General features: G+C 48.0%; 1 protein-coding gene across 2 annotated transcripts in view; it reads left to right on the forward strand.

Moving 5' to 3' along the window:
- The window catches only part of RASSF2 (Ras association domain family member 2), a 40418-nt gene continuing 13586 nt past the window's right edge, over nt 1-26832 (forward strand). The window contains exons 1-5 of one of the 2 annotated variants that reach the window (XM_083368352.1): nt 1-46; nt 15942-16027; nt 18000-18075; nt 18550-18701; nt 22244-22332. In XM_083368352.1, the coding sequence (XP_083224478.1) occupies nt 15969-16027; nt 18000-18075; nt 18550-18701; nt 22244-22332 (376 nt within the window). In that variant the 5' untranslated portion in view covers nt 1-46; nt 15942-15968. Of the gene's footprint in view, nt 47-14732; nt 14880-15941; nt 16028-17999; nt 18076-18549; nt 18702-22243; nt 22333-26832 lie in introns of those variants that run through there. The other variant, XM_083368351.1, reaches the window with a different exon arrangement.

A 26832-nucleotide genomic window follows, 5' to 3' on the forward strand; every position in this document is an offset into this window, starting at 1 on the left:
GACCGCATCGCGGAGCGCAGCCCGGAGCCGGATCGCTCGCCTCCCGGTAAGCGCTCGCTCGGTGCCGGCCGCTCGCCGCTCTCCCGCGCCTGGGCGGAGCCGCTGCCTGTGGCCCCTGCGCCCCTCGCCGCCGCAGCCCGAAGACGCGGCGCCCCCGAGAGCCTGCCGCCGAGGGGCGAAGGGCCCAGTGGTTAGAGCCCGGTGGCCCTCCGGCCGCGTCTCCCGGCCGCCCTGCCAAGAAGCCCGCGCCCGTCGAGAAGCGCTAACTCGGGTCCGGGCTTCAGAGTTGGGGCAGGCGAGGTCGTGGGGACTGGCCTCCCACCCGCCCATCCCTCCCAGCAGGGGCGCTTGAGCGCCATTCCCGCCCGGCGTGGCCCGAGTTTGTCTGGGGTGGCGGACCCGGCTTTCGGGGACGCGTTCAGACGTCCGCTGTTCTCGCTTTTTTGCTCAGCGTACTCGAGACATCTTGGCTCGCTGAAAGAAAAGCCGGCTTAGACGGGGTCCGAGCGCAGCCCGGGAGTTCAGAAGCCGGCAAGGGTGATGCGCAGGGCAGGTGGAGGTCTCGTCTCTTCCGCCCTGGATCCGCTGCCTTTGGGGCCGGGAGGAGAGACCCGGCTTGGTTCGGCTCTCGGCCCGGGTTGCTGATCTCAGGAGCCGGAAGAAGCGGGCTGGAAGGGAGGAAGGTGGAAAGAGGAAGCTGGGCTGGCGGCCGTCTGCGGGGTTGCCTTCCTTCCGCGCTGCCTGGGCGCCTCAGGCGGGGTGCTGTCCGTTCCTCTGGGACAGGGGTAGGCAACCTCGGCTCTTTTAGGACTCGTGGACTTCAACTCCCAGAATTCCTGAGTCAGCACAGCTGACTCAGGAATTCTGGGAGTTGAAGTCCACGAGTCCTAAAAGAGCCGAGGTTGCCTACCCCTGCAGCAGGGCAACACTGAGCAAAGACTCCTGTAGCCATGACGTCTGGCAGCTTATCGAGTAAGCCTAGGCCAGGGGTAGGCAACCTCGGCTCTTTTAGGACTCCTGGACTTCAACTCCCAGAATTCCTGAGTCAGCACAGCTGACTCAGGAATTCTGGGAGTTGAAGTCCACGAGTCCTAAAAGAGCCGAGGTTGCCTACCCCTGCAGCAGGGCAACACTGAGCAAAGACTCCTGTAGCCATGACATCTGGCAGCTTATCGAGTAAGCCTAGGCCAGGTAAGCCTAGGCACAGCTGACTCAGGAATTCTGGGAGTTGAAGTCCACGAGTCCTAAAAGAGCCGAGGTTGCCTACCCCTGCTCTGGGAGAAACGTCCACCGCTGGTGCAAGGAGCATCTGGAGCGTCGTCTTTCAGGAGCCGTGCAGGTGAAATGTGTAAAAAAAAAAGCCATTCCTTCTTCCTAAAATTGCACTAGACCACAGGTCTGCAACCCGCGGCTCCGGAGCTGCATGCGGCTCCTGCGGCTCCCAGTCCTCTGCCATGTGCAGTCCCAAAAAAAAAAGTGGGACTAAAAAAGTTCAACCAATCAATTCAAATATGCAGGGTAGGTGCATATCTCGCCTTGGCTCCACTCTTCAGTCAAACCCTGTTCTGTGCATGTGTGCATGTACGCGCATGTGCACACATTTTTTTGCGGCTCCCAGTTTTTCCTTTTGTGAGGGAACTGGTTCCGAGTGGCTCTTTCATTGTTTCAGGTTGCTGACCCCTGCACTAGACCGTTAGCCTAGTGAACAGTTGTTGTGATTGTGGGTTGTAATGACCGGAGTTGTAGTTGTGAACAAATGGAGAGCAAGCATACTAGGCGTCCTGTATTTATTTTCCTCCTAGTTTGTTCTATTTCCATTTGATTTTTGACCCGAAGATGCAAGTTTTCTTCTGATGCTATTCTACCTGTTGTTTTTCTTTAAGGCTTCATTTTCTGGTTTTGCTTTAAAATAGTTACTAAAATAATTGGAAATGTTTATTTTGCTAGAGGTTTTACCTTGAGAACTGTTCTGTTTTGTGGGCAGCTCTCCTGCAACTTAGGGACACCTTGTATTTCACCAAGTTATGTACTAGAATTTCACCACTCTTTATATGATTAACTTGCTCCATGTCTGAATATTGAGAGTATCATCCAGAAGATCAGGTCTTCAGCACTGAATATTGGGAATTTCCAACTGAGAGGCAGCACATCTACAAGATTCCAGATTGGGGAAGACTTTTATAGTTCCTTACCTGATTTGCAAATTTATTTCAAAACTCTGAAACAGAATGGCTGCTGATTCAAACTGCTGCTCTTCTAACATGTGGTTTCCTTTTGCTCATTAACAGTGAGATGTTTCAACAACTTCTTACTCACAGACCCTTCTACTAATCAGGAAGCTTTGAACCGCTACATAAGGCAGTGCCACCCTGCCTTTTTTCTGTTGCAGAAAAAGGAACAAATAGTTTGCATATCCCCATTCTTTGGTCAAAGCCAGGGGTTTTCAAACTTGGCCCTTTTGTGACTTGTGGACTTCAACTCCCAGAATTCCTCAGTCAGGCACGCTGAAGTCCAGAAGTCATAAAAGGGCCAAGTTTGAAGACCCCCTGGTCTAAGGGGTACGGTATATGAATTGGGTAGAACGGGGGTCTCCTGGCAACTTTAAGACTTGTGGACTTCAACTCCCAGAATCCCCCACGCAAGCGGATGGGATGTGGCTGATCAGGCTAGGCTGAGCCATTGCTGATCACGAAAGAAGGGGTGTGCTTTGCATACAACGGAGTCCAGAGGGGGATCCTGGCAGCTCCTGGTGTGGTCAGAAAATTGGTAGATATCGGGTTAGTTTGGAATATAATGACAAAATCTCTAGGAACCAGAATCTGAGTTGATTTAGCAATAAGGACAATGAAATGGTACCTTCTTTAAATTAGCCTGCTAGGGGGGAAAAAAACACTTAAGCAAGAGGTGCCAGAAGCACTCTCGATTTAGTCTGAAAAGACTTGTAAACCCTCTTCTGGTTCCAATCCCAAATTCCTGAGTGGAGAGACAGCATGTTCGTTCGTTCTTGGCGAATGCCTGCGTCTGAGCCCAGCTTCGCACATTGTTTCACTTGACTGTCCCTGAGAAGTTATTTGAAAACAAAAGTAGATCTGTTCAAGTTCGCTTCCTCCCCACTGCAGATTCTTGGCCTGGGACTAAGTGGAAAGAGGGAGTAAACTGGAGTTTTATTTTATGATCCTGGGAACCGAGAAGGTTTGAATGTTATCCAAACAAAACGAATTTAATGTTCAGAAGTGTTAATATTTATGCTGGTGGCAAAAGCAAATTAGCTAAATGATTCTGCGGAAGAGTAATTTTTTTTAATGATCGTAAATTATAACTTCACACAGTGCTAGGGAAGTTTTTGATAAATGCAACAATTAAACTCTAATTTGGTTTTGCTCAAGGACAATAAAGGCTATTCTGTAGTTGCAAAATATTTATTGAAGAAAGGCAGAACAAAGCAATGATCAAAACACAACAAATGCCTTATTTTTAGTTATCTTTTTTAAGCCACTTTCTTAATTTAGAAAGAGGGGTGGGCAGCAAGCCAGTTCTTCAGATGTCCATGCTCTGGTTTGAAAGAGTCTGACAATATTTGACCTGTAGTGATATCAGTGAGTGTTTACTGACTAATTATTTGAAAATATTTAACTAGTTATTTGGTCCTTCAGTCCAGAGATCAGCCTGATTTTGTCCTGAAATGCTTTGGAGTCAGTAAAATACTTTGCCTGTTTTTTATCTTCAGGTTTTTCCTTCTTGCTGTTTCCAAGCTAATTAGCAACAGTGTCTGTAGAAGGGATAAAAAATGTCAAGATGGCAGCTGTGAACATGTGATCAGAGCCACGCCTACAAGAGGTTGGGGCTTTGCAGCTGCCATCTTGCTTTTTTTTTCATTCCCCTTGCAAATGAACCAGATCATTTTCATGGAATCATCTGCTGTGTCTACAGAGTGGAAGGAAGAATGGACAGAATGAAATTACTAAAGCAAATATGGAATCACTGTTGATCTAAAATAGTGCCAATAAAAGAACAATTGCTAAGTAGTAGAAATTGTAGGGAAATAGTGAAATCCTCAGAAGAGCTTCAATGTGCTCTTCTGAGAACAAAATTTTGGTTCCAAGCTAGATACAGTTTCTCAATTTTTAGCAAGCGAAACACATACTGGAAGTTGTATTCAATATAGTGTTTTTCAGTCTTTTGCAACTTTAAATGCTCAGATTTCAACTCCTAGAATTCCCTGGCGAGCATACTGGCTGGAGAATTCTGAGAGTTGAGGTCTACACATCTTAAAGTTTAAAAAATTCTGCATTGAATGGTAGAGAAAAGCCATCTGGTTTTATAAAAATGCGGCAGACACCCAGATGCCCCCCTGCCCCAAGAATCCTAGGTCCAGCTTTCACCGGCACTGAAATTCTGCAGCATATTTTTCCTGCCCTTTTGAAATGAGTTGAAAATATCAGCCAAATCCTAAATGAGGACTAATGTGGTTTGAAAAGCAATTTTTAGCTTCTTCTTGCAAAAAAATGGGGAATCATCCTAGGAAGATTATGTCCCCCCCCCCCATGCACTGTGCATCATTCTTGCATCCACTGTGCCTTCGCTCGACCCAAAATGTTAAGTGGGCTCGCATCTAGTTCAGGAGAAACAAATCACTGAGGGAAATTAAAAGGGAGAGAAAAGAGGGGAGAAGGTTGATCATCTTGTCCAGGGAAGGGGTGTCATTCTGGCCAGGGTTGCGTGAGGCCAGCAAGGCCCTCTGTCCAGCTGCCAATGAAGAAGAGAGGAGTTCCAGAGGCTGGCATGGAGTGGACAGGGATTGCCAGAATCTGGACCTGCAGAGTTGTAAGTTGGGCACAGGAAGAGGGCAGAGAAGCTGGGATGAATCTATATTTAATCCAAACCCCAAGGTTGTCTAGCGTTTGTGGTTTCTGACCCCCAAAACAGCAAACGCTAGACCCCCTTAAGGTTTGGTGAGGTCAGCTGAGGTCATTATCTGCTGCTGCTGGTTGGGAACCCCAATAATTATGCAGGTAGTCCTCGACTTAACAACAGTTCATTTAGGGACCATTCAAAGGTACAACAGCAATGGGGGAAAAATGACTTGTCCATTTTTCACACTTATCCTCATGGCCAGGTGATCAAAATTCCGATGCTTGGCGCTGACTCATATTTACGACAGTTGCTGCATCCTGGGGTCACGTGATCCCCTTTTGTGACCTTCTGACAAGCTAAGTCAGTGGTGAAGCCAGATTCAGCTAACAACTGTGATACTAATAGCTGCAGTGATTCACTTAGCAAAAGTCATAAAATGGCGCAGAGCTCACTTAACAACTCTATTGCTTAGCAACACAAAACTTGGGCTCTGTTGTGTCACAAGCTGAGGACGACCTGTCTAGACAAAATTCCCCGAATTTATTGGCTGAATTTCCTGAACCAAATTGTCGCAAAGTTTGAGTCGTGGCCATCCTCATTGTCTTGGCCAGGGGTGGGCAACCTTGGCTCGTCTATGACTCGTGGATTTCAACTCCCAGAATTCCTGAGCCTGCTATGCTATCCTATGCTATGCTATGCTATATGCTATGCTATGCTGGCTCAGGAATTCTGGGAGTTGAAGTCCACGAGTCATAGACGAGCGAAGTTTGCCTACCTCTGGTCTTGGCTGATCAGCTCTGCCCTCCCCTGCTCCTGGGGGGCCTGTTTGTAGGTCGGGTTGTGCCGAGGGAGGATTATGCAGACAAGGGTTCTCTAGCTTTTACTGAACCTTGACTTTTGCTGTCGACAAAGGAGGTCCTGCTTGGAAAGATGTAGGCTGCACCTGCTCCTGCCTCGGGAGCTAAAGTGGGCCGGGCCCCACTTTTGGTGGCTGGGCTTGCCACCTTCCACCATCCGTAGCCCTCCCTGTGGCAGACGGTCCCCAGTCAAAAGCAGGATGACTTTGCACTGTGGGCGGAAGTGCCGGGTTGGCTGAGCTGCACCAGGCGCCTCTGCTGGAACCCTAACCCTCTTTTCTCAGAAGCGTGGGGCTGTGGTGCTTTACTGCACCTGTTGCTCCGTGTCTCTGTGTGTGGGGGGGGAGGAGAGAGAGTGGGAGCAATGGGTGGGACCGAAGAGGGGTCCAGGCACCCCACTAATTGGAAGCTGCAGGAAGGAGAAGGGGAGAGGTATCCCTCAGGTCTCCCCCACCAGTGAACTCACCTGAAAGATTCCTGGCCAAAGACACGACAACAGCACAGTTCTTGGATCAGTCTACTCCAAAGATAGGACTGGTTCACACATTCATCTGGAAGCTGTTGAGTGCGGCGCCCGGTGCACAGGCATGTGTGAACCAGATCCAAGGGTTAAAGTGTGCAGAGGGCGTGAAAGGAGGAGCAGCTCCGCTTTTGCTAGGGCAGGGGTGTCAAACTCAATTTCATTGAGGGCCACATCAGCATTGTGGTTGCCCTTGGGGGGGCCAAGTGGGTATGGCCAGGGTGGGCGCGGCCTACTGGGTGGGCGTGGCTGGAGTGCGTATGGCCTACTGGGTGGGCATGGGCAGCTCTACATCGTTGGCATCAAGGGTGCCCATGGGGGGGCCTGGGCAGGAATGGGACAGGTCTGAGGGTCTCTGGCAGGAGGAGGGTCTCTGGGCCAGGGCCAAGGCAGTGGGGGCAGTTCCCTCACTGTTTCCAGGATGGCTTTGGGGGCCACATGAAACCACTTTGCGGGCCGGATCTGCCCCCCAGGCCTTGTGTTTGACATGTCTGTGCTAGGGGATCGATGGTCAGGAGTTTATTTCCCCAGTCTGGTCCTCCAGAAATGAGTTGACTGGAGGGTACGTGTCCGTGAGGAAGGATATTGGCTGGGCACGATGGGATCTGTGGTCCAACTCCCCCAGACCATTTCACATTGAGGAAAACCTGCTCGGTGCCCTGCAGGGCAAGAGATGAAATCTTAAGCAGTCAGTTATACTTGCACCTCTGTCTTGAGAAGTAGGATTTTGTAGATCAGGGGTCTTCAAACTTGGCCCTTTTATGACTTGTGGACTTCAACTCCCAGAATTCCTCAGCCAGCAAAGCTGGCTGAGGAATTCTGGGAGTTGAAGTCCACAAGTCATAAAAGGGCCAGGTTTGAAGACCCCTGTTGTAGATAGTCGAGCAAAAGCTATCAGAAGAAAAACATCCTAAAGACGACTTTAATCTGACCCCAAGGCTGTTTCATGCCAGCAGCGGCTGCCGTTCTGCAGGGCAGTGGGGCGACTTCTTCTGAGGCAGGAAATGGCTTTCGAGTTATTTCTAGTTCAGCTTGCAGCTTTCAAGGGATCCTCTGAATTGGAAGTAAAGAAATGCTCGGCTCTGGTGCCTTTGGGCCTGCTGCTCTAGTGCACGTTGATGATCAAGTTGGTGGTTTCCAAATTTGACATCTCCGTGTGAAGAATGGGATTCCTTTTTAATCTGGATCGTGCCCAATTCCATGCACCTGCTTTCTACCACCACAGATTGATGGCGCTTTCGGTGCCGTGGCCTTGCCCAAATGTTTACTGGATGTTGGCAGTAGGTAATAGCAGGAGGCTGTGGTAATTTATGGTGAAAGACTGAAGTATCAAATGCAAAACAAATAGGAGATTAACATAAGCAAGAAAAGAAAAGTAAGAAGTCAATAACATGAGCATCAGCTCATCAGGCAGCAGAAGTTCAGCCTGTAGATATTTTCAGGGTTAAACCAGAGTCTTCCTGAAGTAAGCAAACCAAGCAAATTGTGGCAACTCTCCTAGGTATTTCTAGTGTCAACCCTTTAAGGTAGACCAGATGAGAAAACAGACTTCACTTTATTGAGATAGGCTACAATAAGAGTCTTGCAAGCTTGTCCGTCCCTTCCCTTTCCTCCCCTCCCCTCCTTGTAATTGTATTCTTGCAACCACTGAAAGTAGCAGGTTTCTTCTGCTCCTAACCTGGATTCCTTCTGCAAGGTCACCTTCTGGCTCCCTACATCTAGAGATTGCCCCACAGGTGAGAAGGAAGGGCTCTCCGAAGGCTTACCAGGGATGTTGGTCATAGTCATCTCAGAGTCTTCCATGGGAATAATCAGGAACTTGGCTTCTCCGTGAATCCAGCTCCAGGGCTTGGTGCTTTGTCTCTGATGTGGCTCTGCCAAGTTGCATCATCATCATCATCATCATCAAAATGGAGGCTGAGAGGCTACAATAATTTAAATTCAGAACTCTGCTCTTTTTCCAGAAGAAACAGCGAATAAGTGGGCCAGCGATCCTCCTGTAAGGCAAGGTTTACCCTGAACTGGCAGATTCCCTATCCGGCCTCTACAGACGCCAAGGCCAAGCTCTGCTGAAAAAGAGCATTTCACCCACAGCAGGAACACAAAACTATCTTCTGGCTAATTTAAATTGAACTTAGTGTTCTGATAGACACAAAATTGTGCGCTCTGAAGCAAAACTCTCCATTGTCCAAAATCAGTTCTTCTTACTTCTATTTTAAAATGACGCTCTTTAGATCTTTGCCGTCCCTGACCTGCTCAGGGTGAGGGCTATTTATTTCTAAGCCGGGAAGGCAATTAGAGAATGAAGCCATTTTTCTCTGGAGTAGTTGAGGCTCAGTTTTCCTTTGCTGCGGAATCCTGACCGGACTGCCTGCCTCAGAGGTAGCTCCTTCTGTCCCCAAGGCAGACAAGTGTAAATTCTGGGAGTTGAAGTGCACAAGTCCTAAAAGAGCCAAGGTTGCCTACCCCTGGCCTAAACCGTCTCAGATAAGCGACTGTCCAGCCTCTTCTTAAAAACCTCCAGTGATGGAGCGCAGACCCACAATCCACTTTTGGAGAGAGGTGGAGCCATAGAATGATTGTAAAGCTTTAAAAGAAGAGGAACGTTCACCCTTAATTTTTAAAGTGGACATAGAGGCAGAAAGTGTCGTCTCCAACCCAGCATCAGAATAACAGCATTGCAGTTATCAGCAGAAACGCCAGCTTCCCACAGCATCGCAAAGGGTGATTGCAAGTGAACAGCTGTCTGCAGGAGTATAAATCTTTCCATTCCCCACCACCCAGTCAGAGCTGAAGAAGCTTCTTGGATGAGAAAGGAAGTGTCTTCAAAGGAAAACAAGAAAGTCCAGTTGCCTCGTGGAAAAGCATCTTTGGGATAACTATGACCTGGATGACTGAGAATCTCTATAGGCATTTTCCCACAGCATCGCACTAGGCCAGAGGAGGGGAACTATGGCCCTTTCATGTCTTGTGGACTTCAACTCCCAGAATTCCTTAGCCAGCAGGTTTGTTGTCCACAAGTCATCAAAGGGCCATAATTCCTCACTCCTGCACTAGGCCTTGGATCAAAAGCTGCTTCCATGTAGAGGTCCTTCATCTGCCAGAATTCCTTTCTGTCAAGAGATGCAGCCCAGGACAGTGTCTGGTCCTGAACCTGTTTGTTACTCACAAGACACATTAACTTCAATTTCCCGGTCAACCATTTTCCATGCCGATGCCTCAAAATGTCATATATTTATAACATTTGGAAGATTCTCTTGTGGCCTCTCTGGGTCCTGGAAGGAGAGTGACCCGGGCACAGGAATTCCCCAGTTGTAATTAATGTTAACAGTTCTGAAAAAAAGCCACTTTTCCATTTTTTTAAGTGTACAATAACTTGAGAGGTCTCAGAGGCGGTGTACTCAGTGAACTCAACTTGTGTGGTTAGCTGATGATTCACAATTTGCATTCAAGCAAGCAGTTTCATTTAGTTATTGAATTCGTTCTTTCGGGAACGAGGAGGATCTTGGAGCATAAACTAATCAAGCAATGTGGGACACAATAAAAAAACGAAACATAAAAATAACCAAGTTTAGCTCTTGTGCCAATATAGGCATTACATCTTTAACTGTCCTTGATCTAGTGTGTTGTGCAAGCCCAAAATACCTGATTTAATAGACCATGATTCAGTTAAATCAGGGGTCTCCAAAACTTGGCAACTTTTTTTTTTTTAAAAAAATTCCATTTATATCCCGCCCTTCTCCGAAGACTCAGGGCGGCTTACAATCTAAGAAGCACAAATCAGCCTTTCCCCAAATTTTTATATATCTATTTGAGACAGAGTCAAGGCCATGGTCTTCCCAGTTGCAATGTATGGCTGTGAAAGTTGGACTATAAGAAAGGCTGAGCGCCAAAGAATTGAAGCCTTTGAACTATGGTGCTGGAGAAGACTCCTGCGAGTCCCTTGGACTGCAAGGCGATCAAACCGGTCAGTCCTAGAGGAGATCAACCCTGACTGCTCTTTAGAAGGCCAGATCCTGAAGCTAAAACTCAAATACTTTGGCCACCTAATGAGAAGGAAGGACTCACTGGAGAAGAGCCTCATGCTGGGAAAGGTTGAGGGCAAGAGAAGAAGAGAACGACAGAGAATGAGGTGGCTGGATGGAGTCACTGAAGCAGTAGGCGTGAGCTTAGATGGACTTCAGAAGATGGTAGAGGACAGGAAGGCCTGGAGGAACGTTGTCCATGGGGTCACGATGGGTCGGACACGACTTCGCAGCTAATAACAAATTTGAGACAGAATGGATTATTCAACTGCTAGATCAAGATTTCTGATTTTTTAAACAATGAAAAACAACTTCTAGTGTTTGTCATGCCCAGTATACTGCAACCAATTTTGGTCACCATACTACAAAAAAGATGTTGAGACCTTGGAAAAAGTTCAGAGAAGAGCAGCTAAGACGATCCAAGGCCTGGAGACTAAAACATATGAAGAACGGCTGCAGGACTCGGGTTTGGCTAGTCTAAAAAGAAGAAGAAACGGGCGACATGATAGCAGTGTTCCAGTATTTGAGGGAAGAGAAGAGGGCATGAAACTATTCTCCAAAGCACCAGAGGGCAGGGTAAGAAACTGGTTGGAAACTGACCAAAGAGAGAAGAAACCTGGAATTAAGGAGAAAGTTCCTAACAGTGAGGACAATTAACCACTGGAACAGAAGTTGCCTCCAGAAATCGTGGACGCTCCATCACTGGAGGTTTTTAAGAAGAGACTGGACAGCCACTTGTCTGAAATGGTATAGGGCAGGGGTCGGCAACCTCGGCTCTTTTATGACTCATGGACTTCAACTCCCAGAATTCCTGAGTCAGCATAGCAGGACTAGAAGACCTCCAAGGTCCCTTCCAGCTCTTATTATTGGAGGTCTTCTAGTCCAGCCCTCAGCTCAAGCAGGAGAGCCTATACCAGGGGTAGGCAACCTTGGCTCTTTTATGACTCGTGGACTTCAACTCCCAGAATTCCTGAGCCAGCCATGCTGAGGGGAAAGGGAGAGGTTTCCAAGCTGAGCCATGCTGGCTCAGGAATTCTGGGAGTTGAAGTCCATGAGTCATAAAAGAGCCGAGGTTGCCTACCCCTGGTATAGGCTCTCCTGCTTGAGCAGAGGGCTGGACTAGAAGACCTCCAAGGTCCCTTCTAGCTCTTATTTCTATTCTAAGGTGTGAGTGTGGGCCAGTGAGCTATGTGCCTACCAAAAGGGCCAGAATTAGGTCTTGCTGATGAGGAATTTCACTCTTTTTTGCCTTCATGTCCTTCACTAATTAGGGTTTATTGCGGCAGATGGCAAAGCTTTTGAAAGTATGAGAACGACATAAATTATACAAAGCAAAGCAAAGAAAGAGAGACGTAGGCTGTAATTTAGTCTGAAAGTCATCTTTGCTGGATTTCCCAGACAAAATTCCCAATGTTGTTCAGTGGTATATTGGAAACGTCTTGTTCCATGTCAGGGAAGGCACTGAGGTGACTCTGGTTTTAAGGATGGGAATGGGGGCGTTGTTGGGGTTGCCATTCTCATGATCTTATCAACCGGCAACCTTCGCATCAGGGGCTGAGCTAACCCTCCAGGCAGAATATAGGACAATGAGTCATTGCAAGAATTGTCTATCTAGCAAAGCATATCTCAGTGATGTGTGAACTGGTTGCTGTGTTCTGTAATCGTGGTGTATAGTAGAGATCCCCAACCTTTTGGGACGGGTGAGCAGGTAGGTTGAAAGCATGTTTTACAATCCTATTACGGCTCCCACAGAGCCAAAATGCAAATATGTAGATCCCTCATCTCTGCTTCGTGGCTTATGAAGAAGGAAGCCCAGGCTGGCTGAGGCTTCTAGGGATTGTTGTCCAGGTAAGACTAGAGGTTTTGGACTTTGCATGTACAAAGACCATTAGTTAAGTGGAAGATGCTGCTAAAGTCCAGTTTGCAAACTTGGGCAAGCTGGAAGGAGCCAAACTTTTCTGGCCTCCCTGGAGCCCTTTCATAGATGAGCCTCATTGGCTGCAGCCTCCCAAAATTAAGACATAGCTCAGGACAATGACGGGGAGGTTGTGGGGTGGAGTCATGAACACAACTATTGTGGCCATCAACTTTTTTTTACTGAGCCTGGTTGCCATGCTTGGAAGGTCACCTTGATCTTGAGAAGCCATCTGTGACTCTTTTACCTTTCCAAGAACTCTCCATCCCACCTTGTGTCTCTTTTAGGCCTCGAGGACAAACCACTTGATGTTTGCAAGGAGCTTCTGCCCTCCATGCTTCTGTGTTTCTCAGTATTGTTGGGAACTGTTAGAAGAACAACCAAATAACAGAATAATAGAGTTGAAAGGGACCCTGGAGGTCTTCTAGTCCAACCCCCTGCTCAGGCAGGAGAGCCTATACCATTTCAGACAAGCGGCTGTCCAGTCTCTCCTTAAAAGCCTCCAGTGATGAGGCACCTACAACTTCTGGAGGCAGGTTGTTCCACTGGTTTATTGTTCTCACTGTTAGGAAGTTTTTCCTTAGTTCCAGGTTGCTTCTCTCCTTGGTTAGTTTCCAACCATTGTTTCTCATCCTTCCCTCTGGTGCTTTGGAGAATAATTTGACCCCCTCTTCTCTGTGGCAGCCCCTCAAATATTGGGGCACTGCTATCATGTCCCCCCTAGTCCTTCTTTTCTCTACATTAGACCTACCCAGTTCCTGCAACCGTTCTTTATATGTTTTAACCTTCACTCCCCCAGTCATCTTTTGCTTCACAGCCGTTTCCCAGTGCTCTGGAAACATTTCCCTGCAAAATCTTGGGGAGTTTGGCATGGGGAGAACCCCTGGCATGCTGAGCTGTCTGCTTGTGAAGGACAAAGGCTGCCTCACTCGGAGGCTGAGCAGCTGCTTTCCTTGCACGTGATGCGCCTGCATTTCTCACAGGGGTTTTGTGTGTGTCGTGAATAATAGTGCAACTTGGCATTCTCTTTGCAGGCCGGCCCCTTGTTCTTAATTCCTGCCATGACACTGAATGGTGATTTCGCGGTTGCATGTAAATGATTTGCAAAGGATGCCATGGCCACCAACTTGGTGTTTCCTTGGCAAAAATTAGGGTGCCTCAGACGCTTCTGCCTGATTTTCTGCCTGCCTCCTCTAGTGTGGGGCGCAGGGAAGGGCCTTGGCTGTCCCTTGGGCAGACCTTTCCCCAAGGCCCCCAGTGGTGAGGAGGAGCTCCTGCAACTCTTAAGGGGAAGAGGAGATGATGGGGGGGGGTCCCAGCAGGGGCTTTGTGACCTCTTGAATGACAGATGACATCATTTGCATCGTTTCCTCAAAGATGCTACAAAGCTGGCGATGCCCTTTGCCCCTTTGCAGATGCCAGGCAGAGGAGCCCAGGGGGATGGCAAGGGCCCACATGGCCCTTTCGCGTAGTGAGGACTCTGTTCTGGCCCGGCACCCGTTCCCCCCCCCCCGAATTCTCCAGACAGCATGCTTGGCCGCTTAAAGTTGCCAAGGGTGAGAAACACTGCATTGTAAAATACAGATAGTAGTTGGATACAGTGGTATTTATGTAGTATAAACAAGAAATTCAGCCCGTCCAGAGTCTGAATTTTGCTGCGTCTTTAAATGTTTATAGTGCTCATTGCAGAAGCATCTAGCAAACCCTGGAAGAAATGTCCAATTTCTGGGAACTGTTTCTTCTTTCACAGTCCCTTGGGAGAGAGGAGTTGTGTTTTGAAGGATGCAAGAGAAGGCAGAGTTTTGTCTCTTTTCCAGGCTCTGATCCTCAATCTTCCACCATAAATGCAAAAGGGCGCTTTTGGCAACTGCTTCGGTGGTTCCAGGATCGGGGATTATGGAATTGAAGGCCAACCCAATTGGGGGGGGGGGGGAGAGGAGGAACCAGACTGGACAAGGAAAGCCAGCTTATTGTAATCTGAGAACAAACATCTGGATCAAACAAGATTCTTTGCTTGGGAAAGCAAATTCCCCTATACAAATGTCTTATGCAGCTGCTGGCTGTTTTATTATTATTATTATTTTTGTTCGTAGCAAAGTCAGCCAGATGTTTCGACCGGATTTGGCATTTTTACCCATCCATTGACTCCACTACCAACCCAGTTTGCTTCTGCATATGGAATTTGGACAGGGGGGTACCCCCTTTTTCATGGGCTTCTGGGCTCCAGACCCTTCATCTGGCTCTGATGCCCCCAGGGACACCCCCTTCTCCTGGAAGCGTGTATTCAGGCTCCCCAAAAGGTCCGGTGGAGCCTCCTGGCCACGACCTGGGCCTTGTTGTGCTACTTATGAGATCCGGCAGGAAATGCGGAGTGGAGACAGCTGCCTTGCTGGGGCCTTGCGGTATTATTAGTACTTCTGCTTCCTTTGTCTCCTGCCCGCCCCCCTCCGGAAAAACAATGTCTTTGCGGATGCAATGCTGGCCTTACGCTGCCCCGCTTCCTGCTTTAGGGGTTTTGCAACTAGTGAGTCTCTGTCTCGTGGACAACTGTGAATAACAGAGGCCAGACGGAAGAACTGCAAGGAGTTGCGCCAAGAAGGTTTTGGGTGTTGCAGAACCGGGGAGGTGCCTAGGAAAGCGATTCCTCACTTTAGAACTTTGCCTTTTTAACTTTAAAAATCGGTTTCAAGCTCTTAAAGCCAGCAAAGGTATGCTTGAAATTTTAGAAGCCAGATAGAAAAGTCCGAATAAGTCCTCCAATGCTTTTGGACTCAGTCGCTGATGGGCTCATAAGTCTGAGAAATTCACTACTTCTGTAGGTAAATCTTCCCAGGCCAGATCCTGAAGCTAAAACTCAAATACTTTGGCCACCCAATGAGAAGGAAGGACTCACTGGAGAAGAGCCTCATGCTGGGAAAGGTTGAGGGCAAGAGAAGAAGGGGACGACAGAGAATGAGGTGGCTGGATGGAGTCACTGAAGCAGTAGGCGTGAGCCTAAATGGACTCCAGAAGATGGTAGAGGACAGGAAGGCCTGGAGGAATGTTGTCCATGGGGTTGTGATGGGTCGGACACGACTTCGCAGCTAACAACAACCACATTGCTTGGTTACCATCTGCATGTTTTCCTTGGCACAGAATTCCTCTGCAGGAGGACTGGAGATTGCGTGCCCCTGCAGATCTCCCCTGCTAGGCAATCCAGAATCTGGGTCAAGCAGAGCAGATGCAAGTTGCCCATCAATTTCCTTTGTAGTTTAATTTTGGATCTGGCTATTGTAGGTTCTGGATTTGCCTCTTCTGGATTTATATCTACTTGTGTGCCCTGGAAGGTTGCAGGCTGCCTTGCTTTCTTTTTTTTTTCCTGGACAGAAAGTGGGGTTGCTAGGCAGATGCAACGTGGACCACTCTTAGCCTGGCAGATGATCTTCTCTGTAGAATTCCAGCTGGCTGGCTGGGGAATTCTGGGAGTTGAAGTCCACCCATCTTAAAGCTGTCAAGGTTGAGAAAGACTTGTCTGTAAAGCAAAAGCAGCTTGGAGAGCTCACATCTTGCCACCTGCCAGTTTTAGGAATAAAAAGCTACCGCTGACACTCCACTCGTCCCTTGGTTCTTAAACACTCTTCTCCTGCACTTTTGGATATTTCGCTGTTGATCAACACACACCAGACAGAATTTGCAGTTTATCGTTGCATTAAGTAACTTCTGGGCACTGAGATTCTTTGCCTCTATTTAAGTCAGAGATAAACTGAGTCTTTTCTTTTCTTCACATCCAGGCTTGTGTTCCTCATGCTATTCCCAGGATGGAGTTTGACAGCGAGACCTCTCTGGTCCCTTGTGGGCAAGACAAATACATCTCAAAGTAAGCCATTCCTCGGTTGTCTCTCTGTGCGAGTCTGTGGTAGGCGCTTAGAGAAAAGAGCGCCGGGGGGACAGCAGGCGAGGTGGGTCAAAGGAGGCAAGATGGCAAGCTTAGGAGGGTGAGCGGAATCTTCTGAGCATGTGCAAATGGGCAGGGCTTTAATCATGCTGCCATATGCACCATCTTGCCTTTTCTGACCCCCACATCCCCTCTCCCCGCCATTAATTGATGGGTGCATTTCCTGGAACAGAAAGGATGCGCAATGCATTGAAGGACTAAAAACATCAGCTATGTGTGCAGGAAGGGGTCAAAAAAGTCAACATGGCAGCCACAACCACACAGTTGAAACCCACCTCCTTTTTTGCACACATTGTGGGTCTCAGTGCATGTAAAAGAGGGCTGGGGGTTTCAATTGCCCGGGTCTGGCTGCCAGGTTGACTGTCTTGAGACACGCTTACCCCGTGGACATGTCTTATTTTTGTGATGTGGCAGCCTCTTTCCACTTGCCTGAAGATACACAACAGACTTTCCATCCCCAGACAGGGGTTTCCATGTAAGGTATTTGAAAATCACTGGCTGAAGGTCAGAGAAATAAAACCAAACTATAGAATGTAATAGAAAAAGGCTGTTACTTTAAAACACTGTGTTTATAACCAGGCACATATCCCAGTCTCAAAGATTAAGATAAATTGGCTTAGTACTAACCGTTTTTACCTTGCCAAAAAGGCTGAGTATTTTTTTTCTCTAGCTTCTGATCATTGCAGGCATGTCTGAATGATATTTGGTGAATTGCAGTTGCAGTTGGTGTAAGCAAAATGCTTTTGGGGCCCCAGATCAGTGTTTGTCAACCTTGGCATTTTTAAGATTTGTGGACTTCAACTCCCAGTTTTTTGGGAGTTGAAGTCCACAGATCTTAAAAGTTGTTAAGTTTGAGAAATATTGCCCTGGTTGATTTCCTTAGGCAAGTGTCCCTAAGTTTTTTTATTTTTATTTTTATTTTAATTCCATTTATATCCCGCCCTTCTCCGAAGACTCAGGGCGGCTTACAAGCTTAGCAGTAGCCTGTTCAAGTTGCCTGTCCATTTAAAGCGAACGTGGCTTTAACGTTAAAATTCGGGGTGATATTGGGTCTATTGCCATGGGAAGGGTTTGGACTAGAAGACCTCTAAGGTCCCTTCCTGCCCTAGGATCCCATGGCTGGCTATTTTTGCAGATTCTTTTAATAAAAATCTATTCAGGAGGAGGCTGGCATCCTGTAAAGTGAGCCAGCATTTCTAGTATGATTTGCATCAGTGTTTGGACTATAAGATCTGCCATCGGGTCCCAGAGACCATTTTGGTGAAATGTAGGCACTGCAGCCAGCATGGCAGAACCTCATGCTGTGTTGGCTAGAAGGTTCTTGGTCCCTGCCGTCAAAGCCTGGGTTGTGCCACTAGCTCTTGCAGGCAGTTGGCGAAGAGGGTCCCTGTCTGTGGTTACAGAAATTGTGCCCCCCCCCAACTGAACAGGTAATCCTCAACTTACAGCAGTTCATTTAGTGATGGTTGAAAGTTACAACAGCGCTGGAAAAAGTGACTTTAGGACCCTTTTTCGCACTTACAACCACCGCAGCATCCCTGTGGTCACGTGATCGGAATTCAGCCGCTCGGCAAGTGACTCATATTTACGACGGTCACCGTGTCTCGGGGTCACGGGATCCCCTTTTGCCACCTTTTGACAAGCAAGGTCAATGGGGGAAACCAGATTCACTCACTAGTCACGTGGCTAACTTAATAGGTGTATTGATTCACTTAACAACGGTGGCAAGAAAGGTGGTAAAAATGGGGCAAAACCCATTTAACAACTGTCTCCCTTAGCAACAGAAATTTGGGGCTGAACTGCGGTTGTAAGTCAAGGACTACCTGCATTTGCCTTTGACTTCCCCAGGGTCCCTGTCTTCTTCTAACTCCTCCTGCCCCTCCCCCCCTTCCAGGAACGAGCTCCTGCTACACTTGAAGACATACAACCTCTACTACGAGGGCCACAATTTACAGCTTCGGCATCGAGAGGTAGGAAAAGGACTCGGTCCCCAGATGCACAAAGGGTGAGAAATCAGGAGCCAAGGAAACTTCGCTGCCTGAGGAAGGCAGAGCAGTTCTGGCCTTAGGCTCCTTTTCCTCCAGCCAATAATATTAATAGTAATAGTAATAATAATAATAATTCTCCTCCTTCTCTTCTCCTCCTCTTCCTCCTCCTCCTCCTCCTCCTCCTTCTTCTTTTCTCCTCCTCCTCCTCCTCCTTCTTCTTTTCTCCTCCTCCTCCTCCTCCTCCTCCTCCTCCTCCTCCTCCTCCTCCTCCTCCTTCTTCTATAAATTGTGGTCTATATACCATAAAGTATGAAGGTTTCCTCTTTGCTCATACCATATTTTGGGTGGCACGTTGAGGGTCACACTTCAAAACGAGGTGGACCACACTCCTATTGGCAGAGCTGTGGGGAGGTCGGTAGAACAAAGTGCTCATCCCCTTGCTCTCCCTCCCCGCAGGAAGAAGGCGAGTTCATCGTGGAGGGCCTGCTGAACATCTCCTGGGGTCTCTGCAGGCCCATCCGCTTGCAGATGCAGGACGACAACCAGCGCCTGCGCCCGCCTCCTTCCTCCTCCTCCTGGCACTCTGGCTGCAACCTGGGCGCCCACGGGTCAGTACACGTCCCTGCGGGGGAGGCATGTGTGCGCGCGCATGTGTGCACATTCGTATTAGTCATGGCTTGTGCCTGGAGAGAAAGGCTAATGGCCGGTTGCAGGCAAATGTCTGCCACCCACTTCCGATGGCTCTTTTGTTCAGAGAGGAGATGCGAGCGAGTAGCTTTTCTCTGCACCAGATTCCGCCCCCCAAGCTCTGAATGGGCTTTTCTCAGAGGTAAAGGTGCTCGTATAGCCTGCTTGGGGGGGGGATTTGGGACTTTGGGGAGGACAGGAAGCCCCTTTGGAACTCTGGCCTCACCCCCCACCTTTCTCACCTGATCAGATTATTTTTTCCAAGGTTTCTCTGTTTTTCTATACATATGAGCCTTGGTGGAGCAGTGGGCTAATGCCTCCAAGTAACACCAGCTGCCTGCAATTAGTGCAGGTTCGAGTCCCACCAGGCTCAAGGTTGACTCAGCCTTCCATCCTTCCGAGGTAGGTAAAATGAGGACCCAGATTGTTGGGGGCAATTAAGCTGACTTTGTAATAATGCCGCTTGGGGGTGTGTGAAAGCCCTAATAAGCAGGCATATACATAGAATGAAGGCTACTGCTAAGCTTGTAAGCCGCCCTGAGTCTTTGGAGAAGGGCGGGATATAAATGGAATTAAAAAAAAATATCCTACTTTGATTGCTTTTCTAAATAAGGCAATGACCACGTCCTCCTCTTGTTTTCCCCACAAACCGTGCACCTGTTTGCTGGAGTGATTGGCCCAAAGCCACCCAGCCAGTTTTTGTGTCCAAGGCGGGACTGGAACTCAGCGTCTCCTGGTTTCTGTCCTGATACCTTAACACAAGACCAGGGGTAGGCAACCGTGGCTCTTTTATGACGCATGGACTTCATCTCCCAGAATTCCTGAGCCAGCCTGACTCAGCTTGGAAACCTCTCCCTTTCCCCTCAGCATGGCTAGCTCAGGAATTCTGGGAGTTGAAGTCCATGAGTCATAAAGCGGCCTAGGCCTAAGCCAGGGGTAGGCAACCTCGGCTCTTTTATGACTCATGGACTTCAACTCCCAGAATTCCTGAGCCAGCATGAGGGAACTATAGCCCCCTTATGACTCGTGGACTTCAACTCCCAGAATTCCTGAGCCAGCCTGGCTCAGCTTGGAAACCTCTCCCTTTCCCCTCAGCGTGGCTGGCTCAGGAATTCTGGGAGTTGAAGTCCATGAGTCATAAAAGAGCCAAGGTTGCCTTACCCCTGCACTAGACCAAACTGGCTCTTTTGGTCTTTTGATCCAAGACTAATGAGGGATTCCTAGCACAATCCTGGGAGGATTTGCTGTGGGGCTTAGCCCGGGTTCCACAATGCAGCCTGGCTGTTTTGGAAGGGCAGAGTTTTGCACGGAAAATTCCTCAAACCTGCAGTCATGATCCTTTGTGTGATAACATATAATTCTTTTTTGCCTGTTTTGATTTTCCTGTTTTGGTTTCAAGATGACTCTCTGTAATCTTTGACTTAAATAAAGGTTTGGACTGGAGGGGAAGGCTGACCTAAATATGAAAATACCATCGGATGAGAATTTCAATTCCTGGAATATTTTTTTTATTTTTAATTATTTTATCCTGTCTTTTTAGTTTTATAAATATCTCAAGGTGACAAACGTGCTGAATACTCCTTCCTTCTGCTCTGTGAGGTGAGCTGGGATGAGAGAGCAAGCGACTGGCCCAGGGCCAGCCAGCCGGCCTTCATGTCTAAGGCGGGACTAGAACTCACCGTCTCCTGGTTTCAACCCTGGTGCCTGAACTACTAGGCCAAACAGCCTCTCTCTCACCCACACCCACATCACAGGGCTGTTCTTGTGGGGAGTATTATGTACGTTCACTGCTTTGAGTTTTTATTCATAAGATAAATGAATTATTTATTATAAAATAACAGAATACTACTATAATATGATATGATATATAACATAACAATATAATCTGTTTCAATTGACGTTATTTGATTGGAGTGGAAATTGGATTTTGTCTAGGAGGTTCAGCTCATTTGGCTTTGATACCTTTTTGAATGAAATTGGGTTTATTGAGAGTTCTTTCTTTCTTTCTTTCTTTCTTTCTTTCTTTCTTTCTTTCTTTCTTTCTTTCTTTCCCTCCCTCCCTCCCTCCCTCCCTCCCTCCTTTCTTTCTTTCTTTCTTTCTTTCTTTCTTTCTTTCTTTCTTTCTTTCTTTCTTTCTTTCTTTCTTTCTTTCTTTCTTTCTTTCTTTCTTTCTTTCTTTCTTTCTTTCTTTCTTTCCCCAAACAAAATTCATGCAGGCACAAAGGCTGCTTCATCTATGCCTGCAGTTACCCAGATTATAGCTTTACATCCTAACCAGCTGCACTATTGTAGGATGGTTTTTTTCCTCTAGCTTGGTTTCCATGATGCTGTCATCCAAATGAGCACAGGTTCCTTGGAAATTGACAGCTCAACAATGGGAAGGCCTTCTCAGAGGCTTTTTGCTGCAGAGAAGCAAAAAGTTTTGGCCCCAATAAGTCAGTGGATTGAAGACCTGATCTTGTTACTTGGTACCTGTGGATGAGTTATTCACAATGTAGATGCAAGTTCCTTCAGAATCCCCCCAAAAGTTGCTATGTTGAGATTTTGATAATGTGAAAGTACATATATCAGTTTAAAGATGGATTGTCAAGATTGCCTTCAATTCAAGTTTGTAATATTTATTTGTTTAACCAATTTACATGGCTGCCCATCTTGCAATAGTGACATCCTGGATTAATGGTTCCCCAATCTTCCAAGGGATGGAACTCCCATGACTGCAGGATGCAGGTTGCTTTATTGTTTCATAATTCTCACAATCAGGAAGTTCCTTTCAGCAGAGGAGACCTCAATTCATGGATCCAATTAAACTCCCTGTCCTGTCTTTCTGAAATTTGGTGCCCTTGTTGGAAATCTGGAGCTCAGCTTGACTATCTAAATGACCCTTTTTGCAGGACCCATGTGAGATGGCAGAGCAGCCTGTAGTAAACGTTTTACAGTCCTGTGAAAAGGGGGTCCCCAGGACTGGGCTGCGGCCCGTTCAGAACGGTCTGTGTTTGCAGCCGCCGCGCATGCTTGCCTGTGCAGTTCCATTTGCGCAAGCAATGGGCACTCGCGCATGCATGTGCTCACTGCTTGTGCAAATGGAGCTGCGTGTGCAAGTGCGTGCCTGCCACTCACACATGACCATTTCTTCTCCCCCTTCACCCGCCAGTCCGCAAAGCCGGAAAGGTTGGGGACCACCCCTGTAAAACAGCAGACTGGGTTCCATCCCGCGTTTCTTTCTCCTTCCCTTTCCCCTCGGAGGACTGAGTGTTGTCCTCCTTGTAGACCTGTGGCCAGCTGTGCAGGGCTTCCATAATGGAACTCCCTTCCTTCTTCCCACCTTCAACCCCAACCGATGGACTAAACGTCCTTTGATGGTTGGCACCTTAATGAGAATTGCTCGCTTCATAAAGCTTGACAAAGCCCTGTTGGCTATTCCTACCCCCTTGGGTGTTGACGTCTTCCTCTCTTTCATCCCAAGGTCTGTCATTAAGCCCACCACCTTGCCTGATATTCAGGTCACAGAGGCCGAGCCCGCATCCGAAGGGGACGCAACAGATGGGAAAACAGGTAAGACTGGAAAGGAAGCAACTGCCTACCAAGGGGTGGGTGAAAGAAAGAAGAAAGAAAGAAGCTCTTTTTCATGAATTTCCACCAGTGGGATCTCCTTGTATGGTTTCAGAAAGAATAAAAAATAATATTTATACATGAATTTGTTAGATTTATATCCTGCCTTTAATTTAAGGCATAGACCCTCCTCCTCTTTTTCCCTAATTGATCAATTATGTGCCATCAAGTCATTTTCATTTCCTAGTGACCACTTAGAGAAACCTTCTTCATCTGCTCTATCCTGGTCCGTCAGGTTTTCTATGGCACCCCAGTTGAATCTGAGTCCATCTCCCTCCCTCCCTCCCTCCCTCCCTTCCTATCTTTCTCCTTCCTTCCTTCCTTCCTTCCTTCCTTCCTTCCTTCCTTCCTTCCTTCCTTCCTTTCTCCTACCTTGCTTCCTTCCTTCCTTCCTTCCTTCCTTCCTCCTACCTTCCTTCCTTCCTCCTTCCTATCTTTCATTTTCCTTCCTTGCTTCTTCCTTCTTCCTTCCTTCCTATCTTTCTTCTTCCTTCCTTCCTCCTTACTATATTTCTTCTTCCTTCCTTCCTTCCTTCCTTCCTTCCTTCCTTCCTTCCTTCCTTCCTTCCTTCCTTCCTCCTTCCTTCCTTCCTTCCTTCCTTCCTTCCTTCCTATCTTTCTTTTTCCTTCCTTCCTTCTTCCTATCTTCTTTCTTCCTTCCTTCCTTCCTTCCTTCCTTCCTTCCTTCCTTCCTTCCTCCCTCCCTCCCTCCCTCCCTCCCTCCCTCCCTTCCAAGGTTGCAATGTATGTTTCATTTCAGGATTAGGAATGATCATCTCTGCTCAACTCTGGGGATAAATTGCTATAAAAGAGTTTCCAGGTTGGATGACTTTAAAAATAGAGAGCATTATGGCCAACAGAACTGTGATTGCTTGGCCCTGAATTATGTGCCCGAATATGCTGTCAGTTGGGAAATAACAATAGGAGAATGGCTTCGCAAGCATGCACACATGCGTACACATGTACATATGGACAGATTCCTGCCTGTGGGATTGTGGCATCTGTGGAGAATGAAATCCCCATAGATCTTTGATGTGATCTAGCAGAGCTCCACGGCTTAGGAATTTGCAAGACCAGCACTAGAAACTAAGCTTGTACATATACGCACACACACATCTGGCACCCAGGGATGTGAAGGAATCAGCTTGGCTTCTCTTCCCCTTGGCAACACAAACCATTGTTCCTCTGAGTTGCCATGGCTGTCCTTCCTGTTTGAGAAAACAGGAGCGCTGTTGATGGGCTGCGAGGCTGAGAAAGGCTGGGATTACTTTGCCATCAGAATTACAGTCAATAAGCCAGCAGCTTATTGTAGCTCATAGATGAAACGCACTTTTCTGAACGTGAAGCAGCCTTCTCTCTCTCTGCCTCTCTCTCTCTCTTTGTCTCTCTCTCTCCCTTCCTCCCTGTGTGTGTGTATGTGTGCACACGTACATGTGCAGAAAACCTATTGTGCATTCATCTCCCAATGAGTCCTTCTTATCCCAGAAAATGGTCTTCTGTTCCCAGGAAAGCAGCCAACCTCCCTCTGGACTCTTGGGAACCCTTCCCTCCATCCCCTAGTTCAGGGGTAGGCAACCTCGGCTCTTTTATGACTCATGGACTGCAGCTCCCAGAATCCCTGAGCCAGCTGACTCAGGAATTCTGGGAGTTGAAGTCCACGAGTCATAAAAGAGCCGAGGTTGCCTACCCCTGCCCTAGTTGCTCTGGTTAGCATTTGCAAAACGTAAGCAGAGCATTTTGCTCTTTTGCTTCCTCCTCCCAGGCAGAGTTTTGGCGCCAACCACGGTGCGGTCACGGGATGAATGATGCTGGGCTGTGCATGATTTGGAAAGGGCATCTTTGCCCTCTGTCTTCCATGGGGTCAGAGCAGCTGTGCTTGGCCCTACACAAATAGGGGGGAAGCTGAGGCTGCTGTGCAGCATTCGCTTATCTTGCCATCGACTGACGGTGGCTGATAACTTCCTCTTCTTACTTCCTCCATTAACTGCAGGAGTCCTGCAGCCAAAGAGCTGTTGACAAAACATCGAATGCAGGAAGGGGCGAATCGCAGATGGCAGCTTAAGTTGCACCCGGCTTTCATCATCAGAGAACAGTGTGACAATCCAATCTAAGCCAATTCATGTTTAACCCTCCTCCCCCCTCATTCTCAGAGGGCTTCCCCCCCATTTTGTTAAATGAGGGACCAACAAAGGAGGATATTTGTAGGGATCGTTGCTGCTAGCTGAGCTTGTTGGTTTTCTGGCCGACGTTTCATGACCCAAAGTTAAGCGACATCATCAGTGCTAGTTCAGCAAGGAAAAACAAGCGGCTTTTCTACCCTTTTGCAATGTTGAAAAAGGTGCCGGTTCTGGAACAAGTGGCCCTACAGCGGGGGTGGAGAGCTGCCTTTTTCCAGCCAGTTGTGTGCAGTGCAAGCGGCACTGGTGAGAGATGCAGGAATGTCACTGGAAGAAAAGAGCAAGCCAAAAGCTAAACGGGTCAAACCATGCTAGGATTTGTTCCCTGTCTGTCCTTTGAGGTAGGCCAGGTCAAATGACAGGCACGATGGGGATGCCCAAAATATTCTTTACGGTAGCGAAGTAGAATAAATCTTGGAAGCTTCTCCCAAACTTTCCCATAAAGTCAAATGGCCCTTGCGAATCTCATACACTTTCTCCTCTTTTGGGGCTGAACAATGGCAGAGGGATGTTCTTCTGCATTTGCTCAGCATCACGCAACTCACAGCCACACCTCAGCCTGCCAGGCCTGAAAGAGGGAGATCCAATCGACTCTAGCTCTTCCTTTGCTTATACTTCCGAGACAGACTCTCGCCAGACTAAAGCTACAACCTAACCCAGGGGTAGGCCACCTTGGCTCTTTTATGACTCCTGGACTTCAACTCCCAGAATTCCTTAGCCAGCATAGCTGAGGGAAAAGGGAGAGGTTTCCATGCTGAGCCATGCTGGCTCAGGAATTCTGGGAGTTGAAGTCCAGGAGTCATAAAAGAGCCAAGGTGGCCTACCCCTGGCCTAGGCCCCTTCATGACTTGTGGACTTCAACTCCCAGAATTCCTTAGCCAGCATAGCTGAGGGAAAAGGGAGAGGTTTCCATGCTGATCCATACTGGCTCAGGAATTCTGGGAGTTGAAGTCCATGAGTCATAAAAGAGCCAAGGTGGCCTACCCCTGGCCTAGGCCTAGGCCCCTTCATGACTTGTGGACTTCAACTCCCAGAATTCCTGAGCCAGCATAGCTGAGGGAAAAGGGAAAGGTTTCCATGCTGAGCCATGCTGGCTCAGGAATTCTGGGAGTTGAAGTCCACGAGTCATAAAAGAGCCAAGGTGGCCTACCCCTGGCCTAGGCCCCTTCATGACTTGTGGACTTCAACTCCCAGAATTCCTGAGCCAGCATAGCTGAGGGAAAAGGGAGAGGTTTCCATGCTGAGCCGTGCTGGCTCAGGAATTCTGGGAGTTGAAGTTCACGAGTCATAAAAGAGCCAAGGTGGCCTACCCCTGACCCAACCTAATATGGGTAGTTTTCAACTTACAACCACAATTGAGGCTCAAAATCTCCATGGCCAAGCAAGACAGTTATTTAAGTGAGTTTTGCCCTATTTTATGACCTTTCTTGCCACTGTGTTAAGTGAATCACTGCAGTCGTTAAGTTGGAACGCAGGTGTGGCTTCCTCAGTGAGTTTGCTTGTCAGGTTGCAAAAGGGGATCACGTGACCCCGGGGCACTGCAACCGTCATAAATTACATGCCGGTTGCCAAGCATTTGAATTTTCATCGTGTGACCAGGGGGATGCTGCCACAGTCATAAGTCTGAAAACTGGTCACAAGTTATTTTTCCACCTGAATGCCATTGTAACTCTGAGTGTTCACTAAACAAGCAGTTGTAAGTTGAGAACTACCTACTGTATAGATCTACCCTGGTAGATTCTAGGCTACCCTGAACTTTTTCTCTCTCTCCACGCCCCCCCCCCCCCAAAATCCATTTCAGGGCTGTGCAGCCTCTTGTCTTGATTCCTCCTGGAATCTGCTGCCTGGGAAGCTGGGGTGCTACTACTGATATTTCCCCCCCCCCAAGCTCCTTCTCCAGCTGCACAACCCATCAGAGACCCCAACCTCTCCGCTCCAGTTTTGTAGCCTGACATCCAACAGGTCTTCCCATCTGCACACAGAACCTGCGGGAGTGGACCATGGGCTCTAGAACTTTTTTTGTCGAAGACTTCCTGGATCACCCTGTATCAGAAGAGAAAGGAAGTCATGGGGGTGACCCACACTTTCCCTGTGCATTTTTTTTCCTTCTGCTACCAGGGGGCAGAAAAGAGGGTCCTGCTTTGAGCGGGGTGATCTGGGACGTGCTTTCCCCTTCCTGGGGCATGGAGGATAGAAGCCAACAGGATAAAACGGAGAAATCTCCTTCCAGGGTTTGGGCAAGGGTGCCTCTGACGGGACCCAGAGA

This window comes from Vipera ursinii, assembly GCF_947247035.1.
Source record: "Vipera ursinii genome assembly, chromosome: 8".
NCBI lineage: Eukaryota > Metazoa > Chordata > Lepidosauria > Squamata > Viperidae > Vipera > Vipera ursinii.